This window comes from Giraffa tippelskirchi, chromosome 11 (assembly GCF_054371585.1).
Source record: "Giraffa tippelskirchi isolate mGirTip1 chromosome 11, T2T-mGirTip1v1.2.pri, whole genome shotgun sequence".
In the NCBI taxonomy this organism is placed as follows: domain Eukaryota; kingdom Metazoa; phylum Chordata; class Mammalia; order Artiodactyla; family Giraffidae; genus Giraffa; species Giraffa tippelskirchi.
Window position 1 is genome coordinate 18,348,581 of NC_137285.1, and position 20,655 is coordinate 18,369,235.

Genomic DNA, 20,655 nt, shown 5'->3' on the forward strand with positions numbered 1-20,655 from the left:
GGGAGCATGGTCAGAAAGGAGATCTAAGTCAGCAAATATTTATTGTCTACTATGTGCTGGGCACTGTGCTAGGCACTGGGGATACAGGCAGTAAACAAAGCAAACAGGGCCCCTGCTTTCATGTGGAAGAATCATCCAGGAAACATATCAGTTCATAAGATCATTTCAGATGGTGGTAAGTACTAATGAAGAGCATAGAACATCATTATGCGGTAAGAGAAGGACCTGAGAGGAGGGGAACGACCTAGATCAGGTGGGCGGGGCCCGGAGGTCACTCTGACGAGAGGATATATGCACTAAGGCCTGGCTTTTCTGAATTTCGCTTTCCAAACCTGTAAAATAGAGATCAGGACACATATTTTATGAGGTTTTCCTTTTTTAAAAAAAATGTATTTATTTATTTTTGGTTGCTCTGGGTCTTCGTTGCTACACGCTGGCCCTCTCCAGTTTCAGTGAACAGGGGCCACTCTTTGCCGAGGTGCACGGGCCTCTCACTGCAGTGGCTTCTCCTGTTTCGGAGCATAGGCTCCAGGCACGTGGGCTCAGAAGCTGTGGCTCACAGGCTTTAGTTGTTCCACGGCATGCGGAATCTTCACAGACCAGGGATCAAACCTTGTCCCTCACGTTGGCAGGCAGATTCTCACCCACTGCGCCACCAGGGAAGCCCTCATGAGGTTTTTCGAAAGCTTAAATGAGGCAATACTTTGTGTACATTTAATAAATGAGAGCTACTAGAATTAATGTAGTATTAAATGTAATTTTATAAGTTCATAAGAAAATTAAAGAACCCAGAACCCTAGGGGTTATCACTGCTGACGGGTTTGGAAACTTGCCTTTTTTAGAGACCCCAGCTGGACTTTATGGACTTGTCCCGGCTGCCTCTGTCTCTTCACGACCCACCCCCCACTCCCGGACAACCAGAGGAAATCCAGCTGCTCGGTGAAGAGGCGCGCCTTAAATCCAGGGACTGCCCAGATTGGTGCCAGTGCGGAAACTGCCTTCCATCCCAACTCCCCGAGAACCAAAGATGCCTGGAGGAGCTATGCTGCCGGAAAAAGCTCGGTGCCTGTATCACCACCTCAGAGCTATTCAGGGGCCTTGTGCTGTCCAGGCGGGCCCTGCAGTTCCTCCTGCAGTACCAGGAGCCCTTGCTGGTGCTGGATGCAGATTCTGCCAACAGCCGGCTGCGGCACTGTGCCTACAGGAGCTATACCACCTGGCGCTTTGGCTCCCAGGACCTGGCTGACTTCGCCATCCTGCCCAGCTGCTGCCGCTGGAGGATCCGGAGAGAGTTCCCCAAGAGTGAAGGCCAGTACAGCGGCTTCAAGAGTCCTTACTGATGCACTGAGCAGTCACAGAACATTGCCTTTGCTTGCACCTTGAGCTTCACCTGCAAGGATGTGTGTCCAGATTTTCAGCCAGAGGGAAATGGGTTTTCCTCTCCCCCAGCTCCATGTGTGTCAGAGAGCAAAGTGACGGGTTAAACAAACAACAGATAAACCAGAATCCCTCAGCATGGACAGAGAGTCAAGAGATTCAGATTCATTTCTCCGTTCTTCCCCTAGGAAGTTGAGATCCTAGGCCTTTAACCTCTGTACCTCAGTTGCCTTATTAGCCAACCTACTGTTTCACAATTAGGAGAGCAAATTGAGACAGTGTACACAAATTTTCTTATTAATGCATAAAAGCTACATGAATATGGGCTTCCCTGGTGGTCAAGTGGTTAAGAATCCACCTGCCAATGCAGGGGATATGGGTTCAATCCCTGATCCAGGAAGATCCCACATGCTGCAGAGCAACTAAGCCCATGCACCACAACTACTGAAGCCCATGCCCTAGAGCCCATGCTCTGCAACAAGAGAAGCCACTGCGATGAGAAGCCCGCATAGTGCAACGAAGAGTAGCCCCCGCTCTCTGCAACTAGAGAAAGCCCGTGCACTCATAGCAATGAAGACCCCAGCACAGCCAAAAATGAATTTTTTTTTAAATAATGTTTTTTTTTTTTTAAACTACATGAATACGAAGCAGATCATTTTGAGGTGAGACTAGGATAATGTCCAACCACAAACAAACCTTTTGGGTCCTGGTTAAAGAATGAGGAGGGTTAAAAGTGGCCATTTTTTTGACATCTGTTCCACAGGACCTGAGGGTTATATCTCCTCCCCTTGGGACTTCCCTGGTGGCTCAAATGGTAAAGCATCTGCCTACAACGCAGGAGACTCAGGTTCAGTCCCTGGGTCGGGAAGATCTCCTGGAGAAGGAAATGGCAACCCACTCCAGTACTCTTGCCTGGAAAATCCCATGGATGGAGGAACCTGGTAGGCTACAGTCCATGGGGTCGCAAAGAGTGGGACATGACTGAGTGACTTCACTTGGGTCTTGACAGCTTTGATCACTTTATCCAGTGATAAAGTGATGCTGTATCTGATTCAGGGTCTTGGTCCTAAGATCCTAACAGCTTCCACTTCCTGTCCCTCGAAACTCTTGCTGCAAAGGAAACCAGCTCTCATGTAAAATCCTGCCCATTCGGAGTCCACCCTGCTGTGAGGAAGACCAAGCAGCCATGTGGAGAGGAGAGATGCCTGACCAGCGCCTAGCACTCAAGACATCTGGGCCTGTCACTAGACATGGGAGAGTAGAAGCCTCCAGGCTATTCCAGATCCTGCTAACATATGACTGCAGCTGCACAGACACCCTAAGTGAGAGTTTCCCAGTTAACCCACAGAACAGAATTGTTATCTTAAACTATGTTTGGGGTTGTCTGTTATACAGCAACAGATAACTGGGACAGACAGCAAGCCCGACTCATAGGACGTAGACTCAGCCTATACTTTCTCTGGTTCTAAGGTTCTTAGGCAGCCTGGACATCCCTGGAGCCCCTTGAGGGCTTAGGTTTCCTTTTATTTTAATTGGAGGATATTTGCTTTACAAAGTTGTGTTGGTTTCTACTGTAAAACAATGCAAATCAGCCATAATATATATATGTTGTTATTGTTCAGTTCGTCAGTTGTGTCTGACTTTTTGCAACCCCATGGACTGCAGCACGCCAGGCTTCCCTGTCCTTCACCATCTCCCAGAGCTTGCTCAAACTCATGTCCATTGAGTCGGTGATGCCATCCAACCATCTCATCCTTTGTCGTCCCCTTCTCCTGCCTTCAATCTTTCCCCACAACAGGGTCTTCTCTAATGAGTTGGCTTTTCACATCAGGTGGCTGAAGTATTGGAGCTTCAGCTTCAGCATCAGTACTTTCAATGAATATTCAGGACTGATCTCCTTTAGGATTGACTGGTTTGATCTCCTTGCAGTCCAAGGGACTCTCAAGAGTCTTCTTCAACACCACAGTTCAAAAGCATCAATTCCTCAGCGTTCAGTCTTCTTTATGGTGCAACTCTCACATCCATACATGACTACTGGAAAAACTATAGCTTTGACTATATGGACCTTTGTTGGCAAAGTAACGTCTCTGCTTTTTAATACACTGTCTAGGTTTGTCATAGCTTTTCTTCCGAGGAGCAAGCATCTTTTAATTTTGTGGCTGCAGTCACCATCTGTGATGATTTTGGAGCCCAAGAAAATAAAATCTGTCACTGTTTCCATTGTTTCTTCATCTATTTGCCATGAAGTGATGGGACCGGATGCCATGATCTTCGTTTTTTGAATGTTGAGTTTTAAGCCAGCAATATATGTGTGTGTATATATATATACAGCATATATGTACCATATATATCTTCAGCAATATATATGTGACTGCAGACCAAATCAGGTAACTCACCAGACTAGCTCTGGAATCCATCAAATCTAACTGCTGAGCTACCCAATACATTGCAATCCACATCACATTTCTATGACTGGAAGTAACTAGTGCTGTTAAAAACTGGAAAAAATAAAAGCCACCTTTATGCCTTTGACATCCTGTTCTTTGCAACCAGTTACAATGGATACAGTCTGATTGCTACTTAAAAAGCAATTCACACTCAAAGCTCTTACCATTTCTATCCATCAACCGCTGAGAGTATAAAAATGAATAGCAGATTTTAGGATCCTCCTCAGGATTTCCTTTTCAAGGTTTTAGCACTAGAACAGACTTTCTAAATGACAACTATTTTAAACAATAAATACAGAGCACTATTCAAAACTGTGACTAATAAGTGGTGTGTGAGTTTTTATACATACTCTTTAATATTTAACATTTTGATACTTTTTAAAAATCACCAGCTTTCTACTGTATTAATGTAAAATAATATGAACAAAAACCTTCCTTTTTTGACCTCGTATTTTATCTGGCTTTAAACTCAGGAATCAAGTTAACTGGGCCAGATTTAACTCTCATTTTTACTACCTTTCAGAGATATTTTTGAAAAGTGAATTATATATGACTTCTTCAGAACTGAAATTTTTTACTCCAAGAATTCTATGTACCTGCTACAGATTTCCATTATGATAGCCTCTGAGCCTTCATATGAAATTTTTTGGTGCCTTATTTCTAGTGTGTTTCTCTCACCTTGTGGAGGCCCCAGATGGAGTCAGAATTTGGAATGACAAATAATCACTGGATCCACCTAGTTTTCCTTCACCTTTCCCGGATGCCCTGGGTGAGAAGGTGAAGTGTTAAGTCACCTGTGTGTCTGACACTTCCTAGAATAACATGCATCACATTTATATTCTTATTTTTAGTCTACTGTAGAAAACAGTGTCATCGCCAAAAGCATCCTAATTAAAGTCACGTTTTATAGGGTCTGTTTTTGGAACTTAAATCCATTCTCTTGTTATAGTAATTGCACAGTATTCACTGCTTCATGTCTGTATCGGACATCTGCTTTCTTGTAACTCTGCCTGATTTCATGTAGTATTGGTTATGGACTTGCATTCCTCTCTTTCGAGGGAATCCTTCTTAAAACCCTTCCTAATTCTAGTTTGGCAATGCAGATGTCTTAACTGTTTCGATAATAAAAAAAAATAATAATGTGTAATTTGTATTTATTGAAGTATTCCTTTTACTTTCTTTTCTCAGAAGATACCCAAATGAGTAGTCTTATTCATTGACACATTCATTCAACATATACACCCTGAGGCCCTATGACACACAAAGATGTATTTTAGTCTCTGCCCCCAGTTCCTGACACAGATCTCCTAAATCCCTCGGAATTTCCTGGAGATAGAGCTGTCTTGTGTTCTAATGAGGCCAGTCTTGGTGGGCTCCTGGATAACTTCATGAAAGGGGCTGGTCACCGAAAGACCAAGCCATGATTAGAAGCTTGGAACTTTCAGTCCTACTCCCTTATCCTCCAGAGTGGGGGAGGGGGGTGGGATGGAAACTGATAGTCACTGATTTTGACTATGTGAAGAAGGTTCCGTAAAAATTCTGTTAAAAAAAAAAACAAAAAAAAAAAACCTCCTACCTTATGGGGTTAAGAAACCTTTCATACTGAAGAACACATCCACTTTTGGGGATAGTGGTACACCCACAACTCCACAAGGACAAAAGCTCTGTACTCAGGACCCTTCTGGCCCTCACTCTGTGTAACTCTTCATCTGGCTATTCATCTGTATCTTTTATTATCTTTTACAATAAGTGAGTGAATGTGTTTTCCTAAGTTCTATGAGCCACTATTGAACCTGAGGAAGGGGTTATAGGAACCCCCAATTTATAATCAGTTGATCAGAAATACAGGTGACAGCCTTGGATGTCTGAAGTGGGGGACAATCTTGTGGCACTGAGCCTTTAACCTGTGAGGTTAATGCTAACTCCAGGTAATTCATGTCATAACTGAATTGCAAGACACCTAGTTGGTATCTGGAGAGTTTTGGAGAATTGCTTGTGTTGGAAAACCCCACACACATTTGGTGTCAGAAGTGTTATGAGCAGACTACAGGTAAACAGGAGTTTTCTTTTAGGCATTTACTAGAGATCAAAGATAGATAAGTTGCTGCTCTCATGGTGATGTGAGGAGACAAATGTTAATCAAACAATTCAAATAAATGTAAACTTGTAACTTATGGTAAGTATCATGATGAAGATGTTCTGAGAGCCTGTAATAGGGGAACTTGACCTATTTGGGGAAATCATAGAAGTCTTCCCTGAGGAAGGAGACCTTCAGCTGAAATCTGAAGGATAAATTCTAGATGAGTTAGATGAGCTGGGGAGGAAAGAGCAATCTAGACAAAGAGAATAGAATGTGCAAAGGTCCCGGGGCTGACAAAAACCACAGAAGCTTTGCAGAACTTAAAGGAGACCTATATGCCTGTTCCATAAATAGTATAGGGAAGTAAAGAATGAGGTAAGACCGGATAGGCAGGGGTTGGACTGCATAGGGTCTTGAAGGCCATGGCAAGGAGCTTTGTCCTTCTCTTAAGAAGGACCAATGGAGACTCATTGATAGGTTTTAGGCAGAAAACTGGTAAGATTATATTTGATTTTTAAAAGATAATTCTGATCATTAAGAGTGGTGGTAGATGTAGTTTTAATTTTCATTTCAGTCTTTCCCTACACCATGAAACATCTGTCTCAAATATGCAGCAAAACAGACTGATTTTCTATTCTCTCTTGCTCTTCCTCTTGGGCTTGCAAGATCTTAGTTCCCTGACCGGGGATTGAATCAAGGGCCCCTCTCAAGTCCTAAACATTGGACTGCCAGGGAATTCCCACTGCGCCTTGATTTTTACAGTATCTCCTGTCCCAGGTAGATGATGAGAACACTCGTTGACTTTGAGTCAGCGGCAGGAATGTGCCAAATCTACAGACAAGGGGCAGTCAACAGAGCCTACAGATGCATTCCACCCTGTGGTGTAAAGCCTAAAATCAAGGTCTAATATCACATCCTGCCTTAATATCTGGTGAAATCAGGAAGGACTAACTTGGTTTAACTGCAGGTTTCTCTTCTGATAGAAAAGGCCACCTAGTTAAATAGCCTTCCCTCCTTATTAGATGGACCAGATGCAGTTCCTGCTGATCCCTGCAGAGTGGATTTGAGTTCCCCACCAGGCCATGGAATTATCCAGAAGAGCCAATGACATGCTCCTGTGGGAAGCACAGGACACCTCACTTTCCTGATACTACAAAGCAAGCTTGACTCCTGCTGCTTCTGGTTGTGCACTCTGTTCCTAAACTCGATCCCCATGTGACCCCGCAAGGCATGTGGTATCCATCTTCCCTGTGCTGTGAGTATATGTGGCTAATGAATTGCTGCCGGTTTCATCTATCCAGTGCTAGGTGTTGTATGCTTGGCCATCCCCATACCCTTAGGGTGGGAATCCCTCCCTTATGAATGGGGTGAAGAGGAGGTGATTCAGATACCCTTAATTCCAGTTGCCCTAAAAAATTAGAGGCTTGGCTTCTGTGTAGTCACTGTGCAAAGTCCTGTTTCCTAGAGCCCATGAGAAACTAGGACCATTACCCCCATTTACTCAATTAACCATCTGAGGGCACTGGGTGTGGCTACACTTTCTGCTGCTTGTGTGTTTTTCAGTGCATACTCTGATCCTATGCAGTCATCATTCTGAGAATCGCCAAGTCCCCTGACTGAAATCCTTCTGCTCCCTTTTGAAAGGATGTAGTCATCACTATCTTTTTTGACTTTTACTGTGATCTTTCAGATTCCTCTTTTTTAGTCCCAGGAGGGTTATGAATCTTGTTTCCAAAACAGATGATGATCTGTGGAGAGGATTTTGCATTTCCAACATCCTTATTTCTTCTAAATGAATTATGAAGGTCACATGAATCTGAGTCTTCAGGAATCAGAGGAGGCCAACACTAGTCATTTTAATCAAATAATTACTGTGCTTGACAGGCTTGGATAGGAGCCTGAGGCAAGCCATTGGAGGATAGTTTAAACTATGAGTTATATTTTACTTCCCCAAGCAAACAAGAAGCTCTTCAAAGGCAAAGGGCTTGGCCTTGCGTGCCTGCTTGCCTACTCCAGCACAGTGGTGCAGTAGGGAAGAGCTGGAATGCTGGAAACTGACCACCTGGGTTCAAATCCTAGCTTGCCCATTAATTAGCCGAGTGGCTTCAGGCAATTTGTCTAATCCTTAGAAACTTTAGTTGTATCTTTGTGTCCAAGGGTTGTATTAAATATTAAATCTTCTAAGTGTAAATGTATGTGAAGCACTCAGCACACTGCCTGGTACAGAGTAAGCAATCAATAAATGTGAGGCATGATTATTATTTAAGTTTAACCATGTCTAACGATGCTGGCTATATGGTTATTTGGACAGTACCCAAGCATCACTCTTAAGCTCTAGGCCCCTATATTTAACTGCCTGTGGATGAATATTCTACTTAAACAGTGTAGAGGCAACTCAAACAAGCACAGAGGCGAAATCATCGTCTCTGTTTCCTGCGCTCTGCCCACAGGTGCTCTTCTAGAACTCCGAAGCTCGGTTAGCAGGAACATCTGCCATCAGCTCAATTTCCCAAGCCAGAAATCCAAGGGACAGCCTCAGCATCCCCCATCTCTTTCTCCATTCCATCCAATCCCACACCAATTCATTCAGCAAACATTTATTGAACACCCTGGCACTGTGTAGGTACGATACCAGGATAAACAAGTGAACAAGAGTTTAGGTGCAATGGGAAAGATGGGCAAGCAACGTGTAAATAAATGAAATGAACACAGCCTGGGGTAAAGGGTCTGAAGGAAACAAGCAATGCTCTTTAATTTTTTTTAAAAAATGGAGTTACTTATCTCTTTTTAAAAGAATATTTAATTATTTAATTAATATTTAATTATTTATTTAATATTTAATTTAATTATTTAATATTTATTTATTTAGTTGCGCCAGGTCTGAGTTGCAGCACCCAGGATCTTCTATCTTCATTGCAGCATGTAGGATCTTCAGGTGCATCACGTGTGATCTAGTTCCCTGACTAGGGATTGAACCTGAATTGGGAGAGGAGAGTCTTAGCCACTGGACCCCCCAGGGAAGTCCCAGCAATGGGGTTACTTCTGACAGGGGTCAAGGATGGCCTCTCCAAGGAAGTGACATTTAAACTAGATCTGAATGTTAAGAAGGAACTAACCATGATGAGTTGGAGGCAGAACACTTCAGGCAGAGGGACGGCAAGCACCAAGCACTGAAGTGGGAAAGAAATGAGTACATTCCAAGAACAATCAGTTGCCCAGTGTGACTGGGATATTTACAACAAAGCCCTTACCTTCTAGTCTAGCCAGGAAGGGACACAAACTTACTTATCTTCTTACTGCTTCATAAACTGTGTGGTCCCATCTCAGTGAGACAGAAGCTCAAAGAAAGGCAAAATAAAAATCCATACAGACGAGAGTAACCACAGGGGGCTTCATGCAGCTTGTGATACATGTGCTGGCCCTCCTAGATGAAGACGGCAAATATTCAGTGGGATGAGAAGAGGCATTCCCAACAGGACGTGGCACCAGCCAGGTCCGGAGTAGTAAGTATGACATGTGCTGAGATTACAAGTAGACTTGGCTAGCTCCCCATGTTGGGAATTAAGTGGATGAATATTAAATAAAGCGTGATTTGGGGAAATCATTTTTTAAAAAGGCAGGGGGAGGGGAGGACTTCCCTGGTGGTCCAGTGGTTAAGAATCCACCTTGCAATGCAGCAGACACAGGTTCAATTCCTGGTCGGGGAACTAAGATCCCACATACCACAGGGCAACTAAAGGAAGCCTGAACGTTGCAAAGAAGACCCGGCTCAGCCAAAATTTAAAAAAATAAATTAAATAAAAAGGGAATTCCGTAGTGGTTCAGTGGTTAGGACTCTATGCTTTCACTGCAGCGATTGCAAAGTTAAGATGGAGTCGTTCTTGGGTTGACGGAGGATGTGAGGAAAGCAGTGACTTAAGAACAGTCTTCAGACAGCCATGAGGATGGTGGGTGAAGGGAGACACCCCGGGAAGGAAGATTACTTTCAGACATCTGCTAGAATCATATTAGAGTGATTCAAAAAAGCACCCTGGACTACTAATTGGGTGGTGATGATAGAAAGAAAAGAATCTGAATAAAAATTTTTAAAATTCCATTAACTCCAACACTAGAGGGTTGGTTACGGAGAAGGCAATGGCACCCCACTCCAGTACTCTTGCCTGGAAAATCCCATGGACAGAGGAGCCTGGTAGGCTACAGTCCATGGGGTCGCTAAGAGTCGGACATGACTGAGCGACTTCACTTTCACTTTTCCCTTTCACGCACTGGAGAAGAAAATGGCAACCCACTCCAGTATTCTTGCCTGGAGAATCCCAGGGACGGCGGAGCCTGGTGGGCTGCCGTCTATGGGGTCGCACAGAGTCGGACACGACTGAAGCGACTTAGCAGCAGAGGGTTGGTTAAATAAATTATGGAACACTCATATAACAGAGTTGTATGCAGCTATTTAAAATGATGCCATAGAAAGATAGTGACAATGAAATATGTTTGAGGCAAAACACAATCTGCATGACGTTTCTTGCTGAAGGGAAACGTGAATCTTCAATTAGAGTTCATTTTCTTCTTGCAAAGATAGTATTTATTACAAACCTTTAACCCTGAGTGCACATCTAAAGAGACAAAGAATCACCTCATTCCACACTGGAAAATGTCATGGATAATGACAAGTTCAGAGACAGCAGAAAAGGTTGATGGCATTTCTTAAAATCCAGAAATCAAGTTTAAAAACCGTCTTTTGGGTTTTCCTATACCCTGATTTGTCTTGGGTTAAGTCACTAATAGCATACTCACCACCACCAAAATGTATATATTGAAGTCCTAGCTCCCATTATCTCAAAAAATGACTATGTTTGGAGATGTAGTCTTTAATGAAGCAATTAAGATGAGATCACATGGGTAGCTCCTAATCCAATCTGACTGGTGTCCGTATAAGAAGAGGTGATTAGGACACAGGCAAAGAGGGAAGATCAGATGAAGATACAGGGAGAAGATGGCTATCTAAGAAACAGGGAAAGGAGCCTTAGGAAAAATCAACTCTGCTCACATCTTGACCTCATACATCAAATTTCTGCTATTTAAGCACCACCTCCACCCCCCCGCCACAGCCTATCCTGAGTCAGGAAGATCCCCTGGAGTAGGAAATGGCAACCTGCTCCAGTATTCTTGCTGGAGAATCCCATGGACAGAGGAGCCTGGTGGGCTACAGTCCATGAGGTCACAAAGAGTAGGACACAACTGAAGCAACTGAGCACCCACACATGCACCCAGTCTATGGTGCTTTATTATGGTAGTCCTACCAAATAACTCTCTTGCTTTTAACTATGAAGAATATATTTTTAAGTACAAAATCTAATGTTTGAGTTCTTCAAGTATTTGTTACTCAAATAGTTACATACAGAATTACCTTACGACCCAGCTATTCTGATCCTAGGTATATACCCAAAAGAACTGAAGGCAAGGATTTGTACACAAATGATCATAGCAGTACTATTGACAATAGCCAAAAGACGGAAACAACCCAAGTGTCCATGGAGAAATGAATGGGTTATACACATACAATGGAATATTATTTGGCCATAAAAAGGAATGAAATATTGACATTATGCTATAGCGTGGATGAACCTTGAAAACATTATAGTAATTGAAGTAAGCCAGATACAAAGGCCACGTGTTGTATGACTCCACTGATATGAAATACCCAGAAAAGACAAATTCATACAGACAGAAAGTAGAATAAAGATTACCAGGGACTGCTGGCAGAAGAAAATGAGTTCCTGTTTAATGGGAACAAAGCTCCTGATGATAAAAAAATTCTAGAACTGGATAATGACCACAGTTATACAACACTGAATGTGTTTAACTCCACTAAATTGTACACTGAAAAGTAGTTAAATTTATTTTATGTATATTTACCACAATTTTTTACATCGACAAAAGCAGAAACCAATGCTTAGGCAACTGTAGGATTTTTACATTTCGTGGAAATTTCCTTATATCATTAAAAGTATAAACTTTTTTTTTTTTTTTTTTTGCAGCGTCTAGGCTCTGTGCCAACAGAGGATGAGATGGTTAGGTAGCATCACCGACTCAAAGGACATGAATGTGAGCAAACTCTGGGAGATAGTGGAGGACACAGGAGCCTAGTGTGCTGCAGTCTGTGGGGTTGCAAAGAATCCAACACAACTTAGCAATTGAACAACAGCAACAATAGATTGTTTTAGTCTGAGTCTTAGTTGGAGGCTTGGCTCAGCTTGTTGTTCATACATTTTGTTCCCTCCAAACACATATAAATGTATCCTGTCAGAAAACATTCCAACGGAGATCCCCAGCCTGGTCAGCAAGCCAGGAGAACAGTATTTGTGAGGACATGCAAGGTAGAAAGGATAGGCCAGTGGTTGGTGGATATATATCTTACCTTGGGCTTTCTCAGTGTGGAATTTGAGGCACTGACCTTGCCTGAGGCATTGACTTTGCCATCCACTATCAGGAAACACATTTTTGCTCTTCTGGGTATAAATCTGCCTTCAGCTTCGGATAAAGCACTGAAGGACTTGGTTCCCATAGGCACTTGCTGTTGCCTGTGTGGATTCAGGCTCATAGGTAGGGAGACATCCATGCATACATGGGCACACGCATACCGTGCCCAAACACAGTGTGAGGACTGCCTAGAGCGGCACCTCAATCAGCTTCGCTTGTTCAGGGTGCATCCACATTAGCTCCTGTGCTGCTGAGAGAGCGGAGTGGCTCGGCCTCCAAGGTGGGTAAGGTGAGAAAACCCACATGCAGCCAGGCAGTGCCGGTGGGTAATTACTTTGAGTGTCTTTGCGATGCGGAGGTTTCAGAATGTGCCACAAAGGCCTTATCAAAAAACAAAAGTGCTGGGGTAGGTTGTCCTGGATGTGCGACAGCAGCGGCCTAGAGAGTATAAGGTGGGTTGAAGCTGCTGCCACAAAGAAACAGATCCAAATGCTGAAGTGAAGCAGAGAGGGGTATGATCAGAGTGAGCAGAACATTTGAGCAGAGGAAGGAATCCCTGTGGGAAACTCATGTTGTTTTTTGGATTTTTTTTTTTCTTATGGAGAGCTGATTTTTTTTTTTTAAATACTTATTTACTTACTTGGTTGCATCAGGTCTTAGTTGCTGCACATGGGCTTCTCTCTAGTTGTGGCACTCACAGATTCGGGAGTTACAGCAGCACGTGGGCTTACCCCCTGGCATGTGGGATCTTAGTTCCCTGACCAGAGATCAAACCCATGTTACCTGCACTGGAAGGTGGATTCTTAACTCTAGACTCCCAGGAAAGTCCTGGGAAACTCAGTTTATAAAATAACTGGGTTTGAATAAACCTCATCTATAAAAGTCTAGATTTACAAAATAAGTAAATAGGATGGGTAAGCATGATTTTTGCTTTAAGATTCCTTTCAATAACATTTGAATGAAATTATATAAAAGTGGAGTCCTCTCTTTTAGGATTTTATCTATCAGAGTAACAGGAGATGTCTAAAGCCTGAACTTCAACTGGCTAGCTGTGAGACCCCTCTAAACCTCATCTTAGTTTTCATATTTGCAAAAGGATTGGGCTAAATATGACCTCTAAGGTACTTTTAATCTCATAGTGCTTCCTCCAGTGCATAAAATGCAATCCGTTTGTACTTGACATCAGGCTTATACAAAGTACATAGCACATCATCTGGTAAGTGTGGTCAATGAATTTACTCTGTTAGTCAAAATCCATACCATGGCTTCTGAGGCCCTGCTTGATCAAGCCCCTGACTACATCTCAGGGTCTGACCTCACTTCACTCTCCTCCTTGCCCACTTTGCTCCAGGCCTTCTTTACATTTCTGGAACACATCAAGCCCATTCCTACCTCAGGGCCTTTGCACCTTCTGTCCCCTTTGCCTGGGATCCTTTCCCCCTGATTTCCAGTGAGTTGACTCTTTCCAGACATTCAGATCTCAGTTCAAAAGTACTTCTTTACAGAGGGCCTCCCTGAAGCTAATAGATATACAGAGAATTCAACACCCACCAAGAATCCAAGTTCTTTCAGGGTACACATGGAACATTTACAAAAATAAACATGCATGCATCTCCTTCAACATAGTCCCAATGAATAATATGATATAGATCAGGTTCTCCAATGGCATTTCAGTGAAATTTGAAATTAATTTTTGAAAGATAATTGTTTAGAATATTTGGAAACCAAATAAAATATGGCTCAATGACTCTTGGAAATATTTTAAATTGGATGATAGTAAAAATATCACATGTCAACATTGGTGGGGCGCAGACAGTGAAAGTACTACATTAAAGGCAAATTTATAGCTTCACATACATTTATCAGGAAACCAGGAAGGTTGAAAAAGACATGAGCCAAGCAGTCAACTCAAACACTGGGAAAGCAGCAGCAGAACCAACGGAAAGAAACAAAAAGAAAATAACTAGGAGAGCAGAAATCAACAAAATTCAGAACAGCTGAGACGGCTACCAAAACTAAATGCTTCCATTAAAAGATTAATAAGATAGAAGTCTTACTGGAGGTGTGTCTAAGAAAAGGGAGGGGGAAGCAAACAAATTATAGAATAAAAAATAGAATATAACCACAGTCACAACAGATTTTTAAAAAATATTAAAAGAGTTATAAATGATCATGGGGTAATAATTCACGTGGCTTTCCCTGACTGCTCTTACTTAGTATTGTTATTGTCTATTATCTGTCCCCTGGAATTGAAATGTAAGCTCCTTGAGGCAGAGATTTTTGTCTCTTTGGTTCACAGATAACCAGCAACTATTTGATGAATGCACAGATGAATGTCCCCAGTAAGCCAGCACAATGAGGTCAGATAAGTTCTCAGCACAGATGTTTTGGTCTTCAGCAGATTTGCTCAGAACAAGGACAACTGCAAAGGAATCCCGCTAAAGGTCTCTGGGATCTGATCACACCACTGGCACACTGTTACTGTACCTTAGTAATTTCGAGAGCAACTCAAAGGAACTATGAATTTCTGCCTCAGCAGGCCACAAGTGTGCAGAAATCCCGAGTATGAAGACTAAAGAAGTAAAACAGTTTGGTGGTCCCTCAAAAAGCCAAACAGATTCACCGTATGACTCAGCAACTCCACTCTTAGGTATATACCCCAAAGAACTGAAAACCCAACTCAGAGTAACACTAATAGACGAATGCTCACAGCAGCACTATTCATGACAGCCAAAAGGTGGAGGCAACCCAGATGTGGATATGAAAGTGAAGTTGCTCAGTCATGTCCAACTCTCTGTGACCCCATGGACTGTAGCCTGCCAGTCTACAGAGGACAGGTTTCTCTGTCCATGGAATTTCCTGGGCAAGAATACTGGAGTGGGTTGCCATTTCTTTCTCCAGCGGATCTTCCCAACCCAGGGATTGCACCCAGGTCTCCTGCATTGTAGGCAGACTCTTTACCATCTGAGCCACCAGGGAATCCACCCACAAAATATGATGTATCCATACAAGACAATACTGTTACTGTTGTTGTTTAATTGCTCAGTTGTGTCTGACTCTTGTGACCCCATGGACTGTAGCCCACCCAGCTCCTCTGTCCATGGGACAAAAATAAATCTGAAAATTTTCCTGATGTTTATTTATTATTTCCATTTTATTCTTATACCTTGCTAATCAAATTTTACAGTTTGGTTTTAATACTATACAAGCATTCATCCCTCAGGATTGCTCCTATGATTGCTCCACTGAACATCTGGATATTGCTTAGATATTTGCTTTCAACAGTTGGTAGGTGGAGCTAAGTAAGATATTTTTGGCTGTTCTGTCAGAACAGGACACTGTTGCTAGTTATGTTGCCAGTACATGACCATGATAAAGACTTATGTCCTCTTCAACTTCTGTAACTTGCAACTGATGTTGGAGCAATCCCACAAATGAAGCTTTGTCCACTGCTTGAAGATACTTTCTGAATATTTTCCAGAGCCAGTGACAAATTATTCCTTCACTCACATTTTAAATTCCTAATATCTTGAGGTATTTATTATTATCCAAATTATTATCTAGCCAACAAAACTCTCTCCTAATAGTCTATCCACCAATTTATTCTATTAAATGTATAAATTATTGATAGAATCTCAACATGCAAGGAGATCTTCCACTTCACTTATAACTAGAATGCTTATCTACATTCAAAACTGAATGTTCACATATTGACAATATATCCAAGGCCTCATTCATATCACATTTTGATGCTCTGATTAGAGATGATGGTTACTCAAGGGCTTCCCTGGTGGCTCAGCTGGTAAAGAATCCGCCTGCAATGTGGAAGACCTGGATTCATCCCTGGGTTGGGAAGATGCCCTGGAGGAGGGCATGGCAATCCACTCTAGCATTCTTGCCTGAAGAATCCCCATGGACAGAGAAGCCTGGCGGGCTATAGTCCATGGGGTCGCAAAGAATCAAAACACAACTGAGTGGCTAAGTACAGCACAGCACACACAGCATGGGATCCCACGTTTATGTACAAGTTCAGAGAGGCCAGACCCAGTGCTGAAGTAGTCATTTGACTACCTGGCCTTCCAAAGGCTGAGACTAAAACCCAAGCCAAATGACAATTTGGGCAAAACAGAAGGCTGAGGCTGATGGTGTTTCACCCCTAGTAAGAGGCGAGACTAGGGGTGAAACACCATCAGCCTCAGCCTTCTGTTTAACTTATATGCAGAGTACATCATGAGAAATGCTGGGCTGGAAGAAACACAAGCTGGAATCAAGATTGCTGGGAGAAATATCAATAACCTCAGATATGCAGATGACACCACCCTTATGGCAGAAAATGAAGAAGAACTAAAGAGCCTCTTGATGAAAGTGAAAGAGGAGAGTGAAAAAGTTGGCTTAAAGCTCAATGTTCAGAAAACTAAGATCATGGCATCTGGTCCCATCACTTCATGGGAAATAGATGGGGAAACAGTGGAAACAGTGTCAGACTTTATTTTTTTGGGCTCCAAAATCACTGCTGATGGTGACTGCAGCCATGAAATTAAAAGACGCTTACTCCTTGGAAGGAAGGTTATGGGCAACCTAGATAGCTTATTTAAAAGCAGATACATTACTTTGCCAACAAAAGTCCATCTAGTCACGGCTATGGTTTTTCCAGTGGTCATGTATGGATGTGAGAGTTGGATGGTGAAGAAAGCTGAGCGCCGAAGAATTGATGCTTTTGAACTGTGGTGTTGGAGAAGACTCTTGAGAGTCCCTTGGACTGCAAGGAGATCCAATCAATCCATCCTAAAGGAGATCAATCCTGGGTGTTCATTGGAAGGACTGATGTTGAAGCTGAAACTCCAATACTTTGGCCACCTCATGCGAAGGGTTGACTCATTGGAAAAGACCCTAATGCTGGGTAGGATTGGGGGCAGGAGGAAAAGGGGACGACAGAGGATGAGATGGTTGGATGGCATCACCGACTCGATGGACATGGGTTTGGGTAGACTCCGGGAGTTGGTGATGGACAGAGAGGCCTGGCATGCTGCAATTCATGGGGTCGCAAAGAGTCAGACACAACTGAGCGACCGAACTGAACTGAATTGATAGAGGCGAGACCAGGGAGCCAGAGGAGCTGAGCAATCTGGATAATTCTCAGGGCAGGAAAGAGGCAATTTTTGCCCTCACTGACCCAAAGAAAGTGACTGCAGTTTGTCACCCCATTTTCCATGGAATTTCCTACTGACAAGGAAACAGAAAAAGGGAAGCAACCAAAGAGATAGGATGCTACCCTCCACAAACACTTCCTGTTGTTTGTAGTAAAACTTACACAGCTCAAGTCAGCACACACCACAGCACAGCTCATGTCACACACACCTAACACTGAGAGTTCTAAAACTACTCATGTACACAGTGTTCACTAAGTTTTCAGGGCCTACACTTAAGGTTAGAAAAGAATTGAGAAAATCCCAAGAGAATGCTTTGTGATTTGCTTAGATGTCAACTTAGAGGTTATTCTTGTCTGCATCCAGACAACAGAAATTCAGTCATTATTATCAGGTGGACGGTTTTAGAGTCTTATGAATCCTTGCTTTCCTCTGTGCTTTCCTTCTCTCCCAGCCACCAATTAGGAAGACAAATCTCTTACCGACAGAGAGAGGCCTAATAACTAGAAAAAACAAGAACTCCAGAATGTCTTATAAAACATTTATGAGGCTGGGGCTTCTTTGGTGACTCAGAGGTAAAGAATTCACCGGCAACGCAGGAGATGTGGGTTTGTTCCCTGGGTTGGGAAGATCCCCTGGAGAAGAAAATAGCAACCCACCCCAGTATTGCTGCCTGGGAAATCCCATGGACAGAGGAGGCTGGTGGGCTAAAATCCATACGGGTTGCAAAGACTGAACGCGCACACACACACACCATGAGGCTGAGCTTTCACTCAACTGTTAAAAGGGATTCTGAGTATCACTCACTTGAAAGTGGTTTGCAAAATAGAAACCTTAATTCCCACTGTGCTGGATTTAGATTTGCTACAGGCTACAGGCTGTTTATTTGGCTAATAATCCAAAAATTGCAGGGGTGGGGCAGGGATGGAGCACGGGGAGAGAGAGTCTATATATTCCAGAAAACTCCTTCGTCTTTACTAGAGAAGAAAGCTGATGGGTTTTCATTTTGAGATAAGTCATATAAGAGGTACGTACACCTTTGATGGTTTTTGTTGTTGTGTTTCATTTTCACTCAGGCTTCCAAGAAAGCATGAGGTTATCGGATATAAGATCAGGAGAAGTATGGGTTAGAGGCTACGTTTCTTACAAAGGCTCCTTGCTTCTTGCAAAAGTCTTTTTATTTTTTAAACAGACCTGTTCTAGTTTAACCTGAACCAGTCCCCAGAGAGTGAAGCTTGACGTGGATAAGTGGAGTGGAGTGGGCGGTGTCAACAGCCTGTGAGGCCCTAGGTCAGAATCCAAGCTATCATGAGTCTTCCCGAAGCTAGCTGACTTAATCATTCTGGCAGTCCATCCTGTTTGCCATGGACTTCCCCAGTTTTAGCAAAGTCCCACGTCCCTGGGCTTCCTGGGTGGCACTAGTGGTAAAGAACCCACCTGCCAATGCAGGGGACATATGAAGTGTGATCCCTGGGTTGGGAAGATGCCCTGGAGGAGGGCACAGCCACCCACGCCAGTATTCTTGCCTAGGAGCCTGGCTGGTTACTGTCCATAGGGTCACAAAGAGTTGGACATGACTGAAGCTACTTAGCATGCATGCAAGCACATGCCAGGAAACTTCTTAGTCCCAGGCAAACCAGGACATTTATCAATCACCTGAGGATTTACCTCCCTTGCAGAAGCCATACCTCGTACAAACAAGACACTGAGAGCAGGATTCAAAGTACTACAAACGTTTCAAGTTAAATCTCTGTATTTTGCAGCCTTTGTTTCTGCGCATTACCAATCACCGCATCAGCCTTTTTCTACCACTGAATAGGAGACCCATCTAGTTACCACAAAAACGTCATAAAGAACACTAAATTGGGAAACATTTTTACTCTGTTAAAGATCTTTATTTTTCCATCTTTTTTTAAAGAAAAAAAATCTAAATTCATGCAAATAGTCTTGAATTTTTTTAAAAACTTTAAACCTGTTTGGCTGAGAGATTTATTTTCTGTGTTTATAAAAAATATGTTGTGGGGAGAAATAATGATTTACCTGGAGGAATAATGATTTACCTAGTTGAGTTAGCTTTGTACATCTCCGTCAAGCTCTGGTCCCTTGCCATGTATTCGAGTATACATAGAAAAACAACACCAAAATCCTCCCCAAACACAATAAATCAAGCTGTCCCAAGATTAAAGACTAAAAGATAGTAAATTAAATTCTCTGTAGCTTAATCTGAATTAAGAATCTTATGCTTATGGTGTTTCTATCGAGTTAGTAACTGTATTAGCTTCCTACTGATGCTACAACAAACTACAGTGGCTTAAGAAAATGCAGATGTTATTTTACAGTTCTGGGGATCAGAAGTCCAAAATGGGTCTAATGGGCAAAAATCCCTGAGTTCCTTCAGGCAGGCACTGGGGGAAATCCCTTTCTCGCCTTTTCAAAAAAAGCTTCGTTGCTTGGTTCACGGTCTCCAATTAGCAGTCTCATCACACTCACCTGTGCTTCTGTTGTCAGGCCTTTTCTGACTCTGATTCTTCAGTCCCTCTCTCCCATTTTTTAAAGAACCCCTGTGATTAAAATCAACTGGATAATTTAAGACATTCTCTCAAAATCTTTAACTTAATTATATTAGCAAAGTCCCTTATGCCATATGAGGTAATATATTCACAGGTCATGGGGAGGAGAATCTGGATATCCTCAAAGCGGTCATTATTCTGCCTCCCACAGTAATTAAGACACCATCTTGGAAAGTTATCAGATTTGACGTTAATGGGACTGTATCTTCAGGTCCTATTTTCCTGACTCTGTTAGGTAATCCTTCCAAACATTTAGGTATCTAATAGTTTCTAAGTAAATCTGAAAAGATATTACATCGTAGGCTAACCTCAGGGAACAGGATGAAATGTGTGGGGGTTCCAATAATGATCATCTCCACAAGCACAACTTCTCCCATTTCAAGGTGACCCCCATAATCCTCATTATCACTTAAACTAACATTACATACCAAGCAATGGAACCACAAAAAGAGTCCCATGTAATATTACACAATTATTTAGAGTGGACAAATTTTCACAGCATTTTAGAGCTACATAATTAAATCTTTCAGAGCAAAAATCTCGAAATAAAACAGACA

The 20,655-nt window shown here is 42.6% G+C and overlaps 2 protein-coding genes across 5 annotated transcripts in view; one reads left to right on the top strand and one right to left on the bottom strand.

The window, feature by feature from the left end:
• P2RX7 (purinergic receptor P2X 7) overlaps positions 1-4,142 on the top strand; it is a 40,839-nt gene extending 36,697 nt beyond the window's left edge. Inside the window, exon 13 of the mRNA XM_081540035.1 lies at positions 843-4,142. Within this exon, the coding sequence (XP_081396161.1) occupies positions 843-1,340 (498 nt within the window). The 3' untranslated portion in view covers positions 1,341-4,142. The remainder of the gene's footprint in view (positions 1-842) is intronic.
• The window catches only part of IFT81 (intraflagellar transport 81), a 253,133-nt gene that overhangs the window by 225,691 nt on the left and 6,787 nt on the right, over positions 1-20,655 (bottom strand). The window lies entirely within an intron of this gene.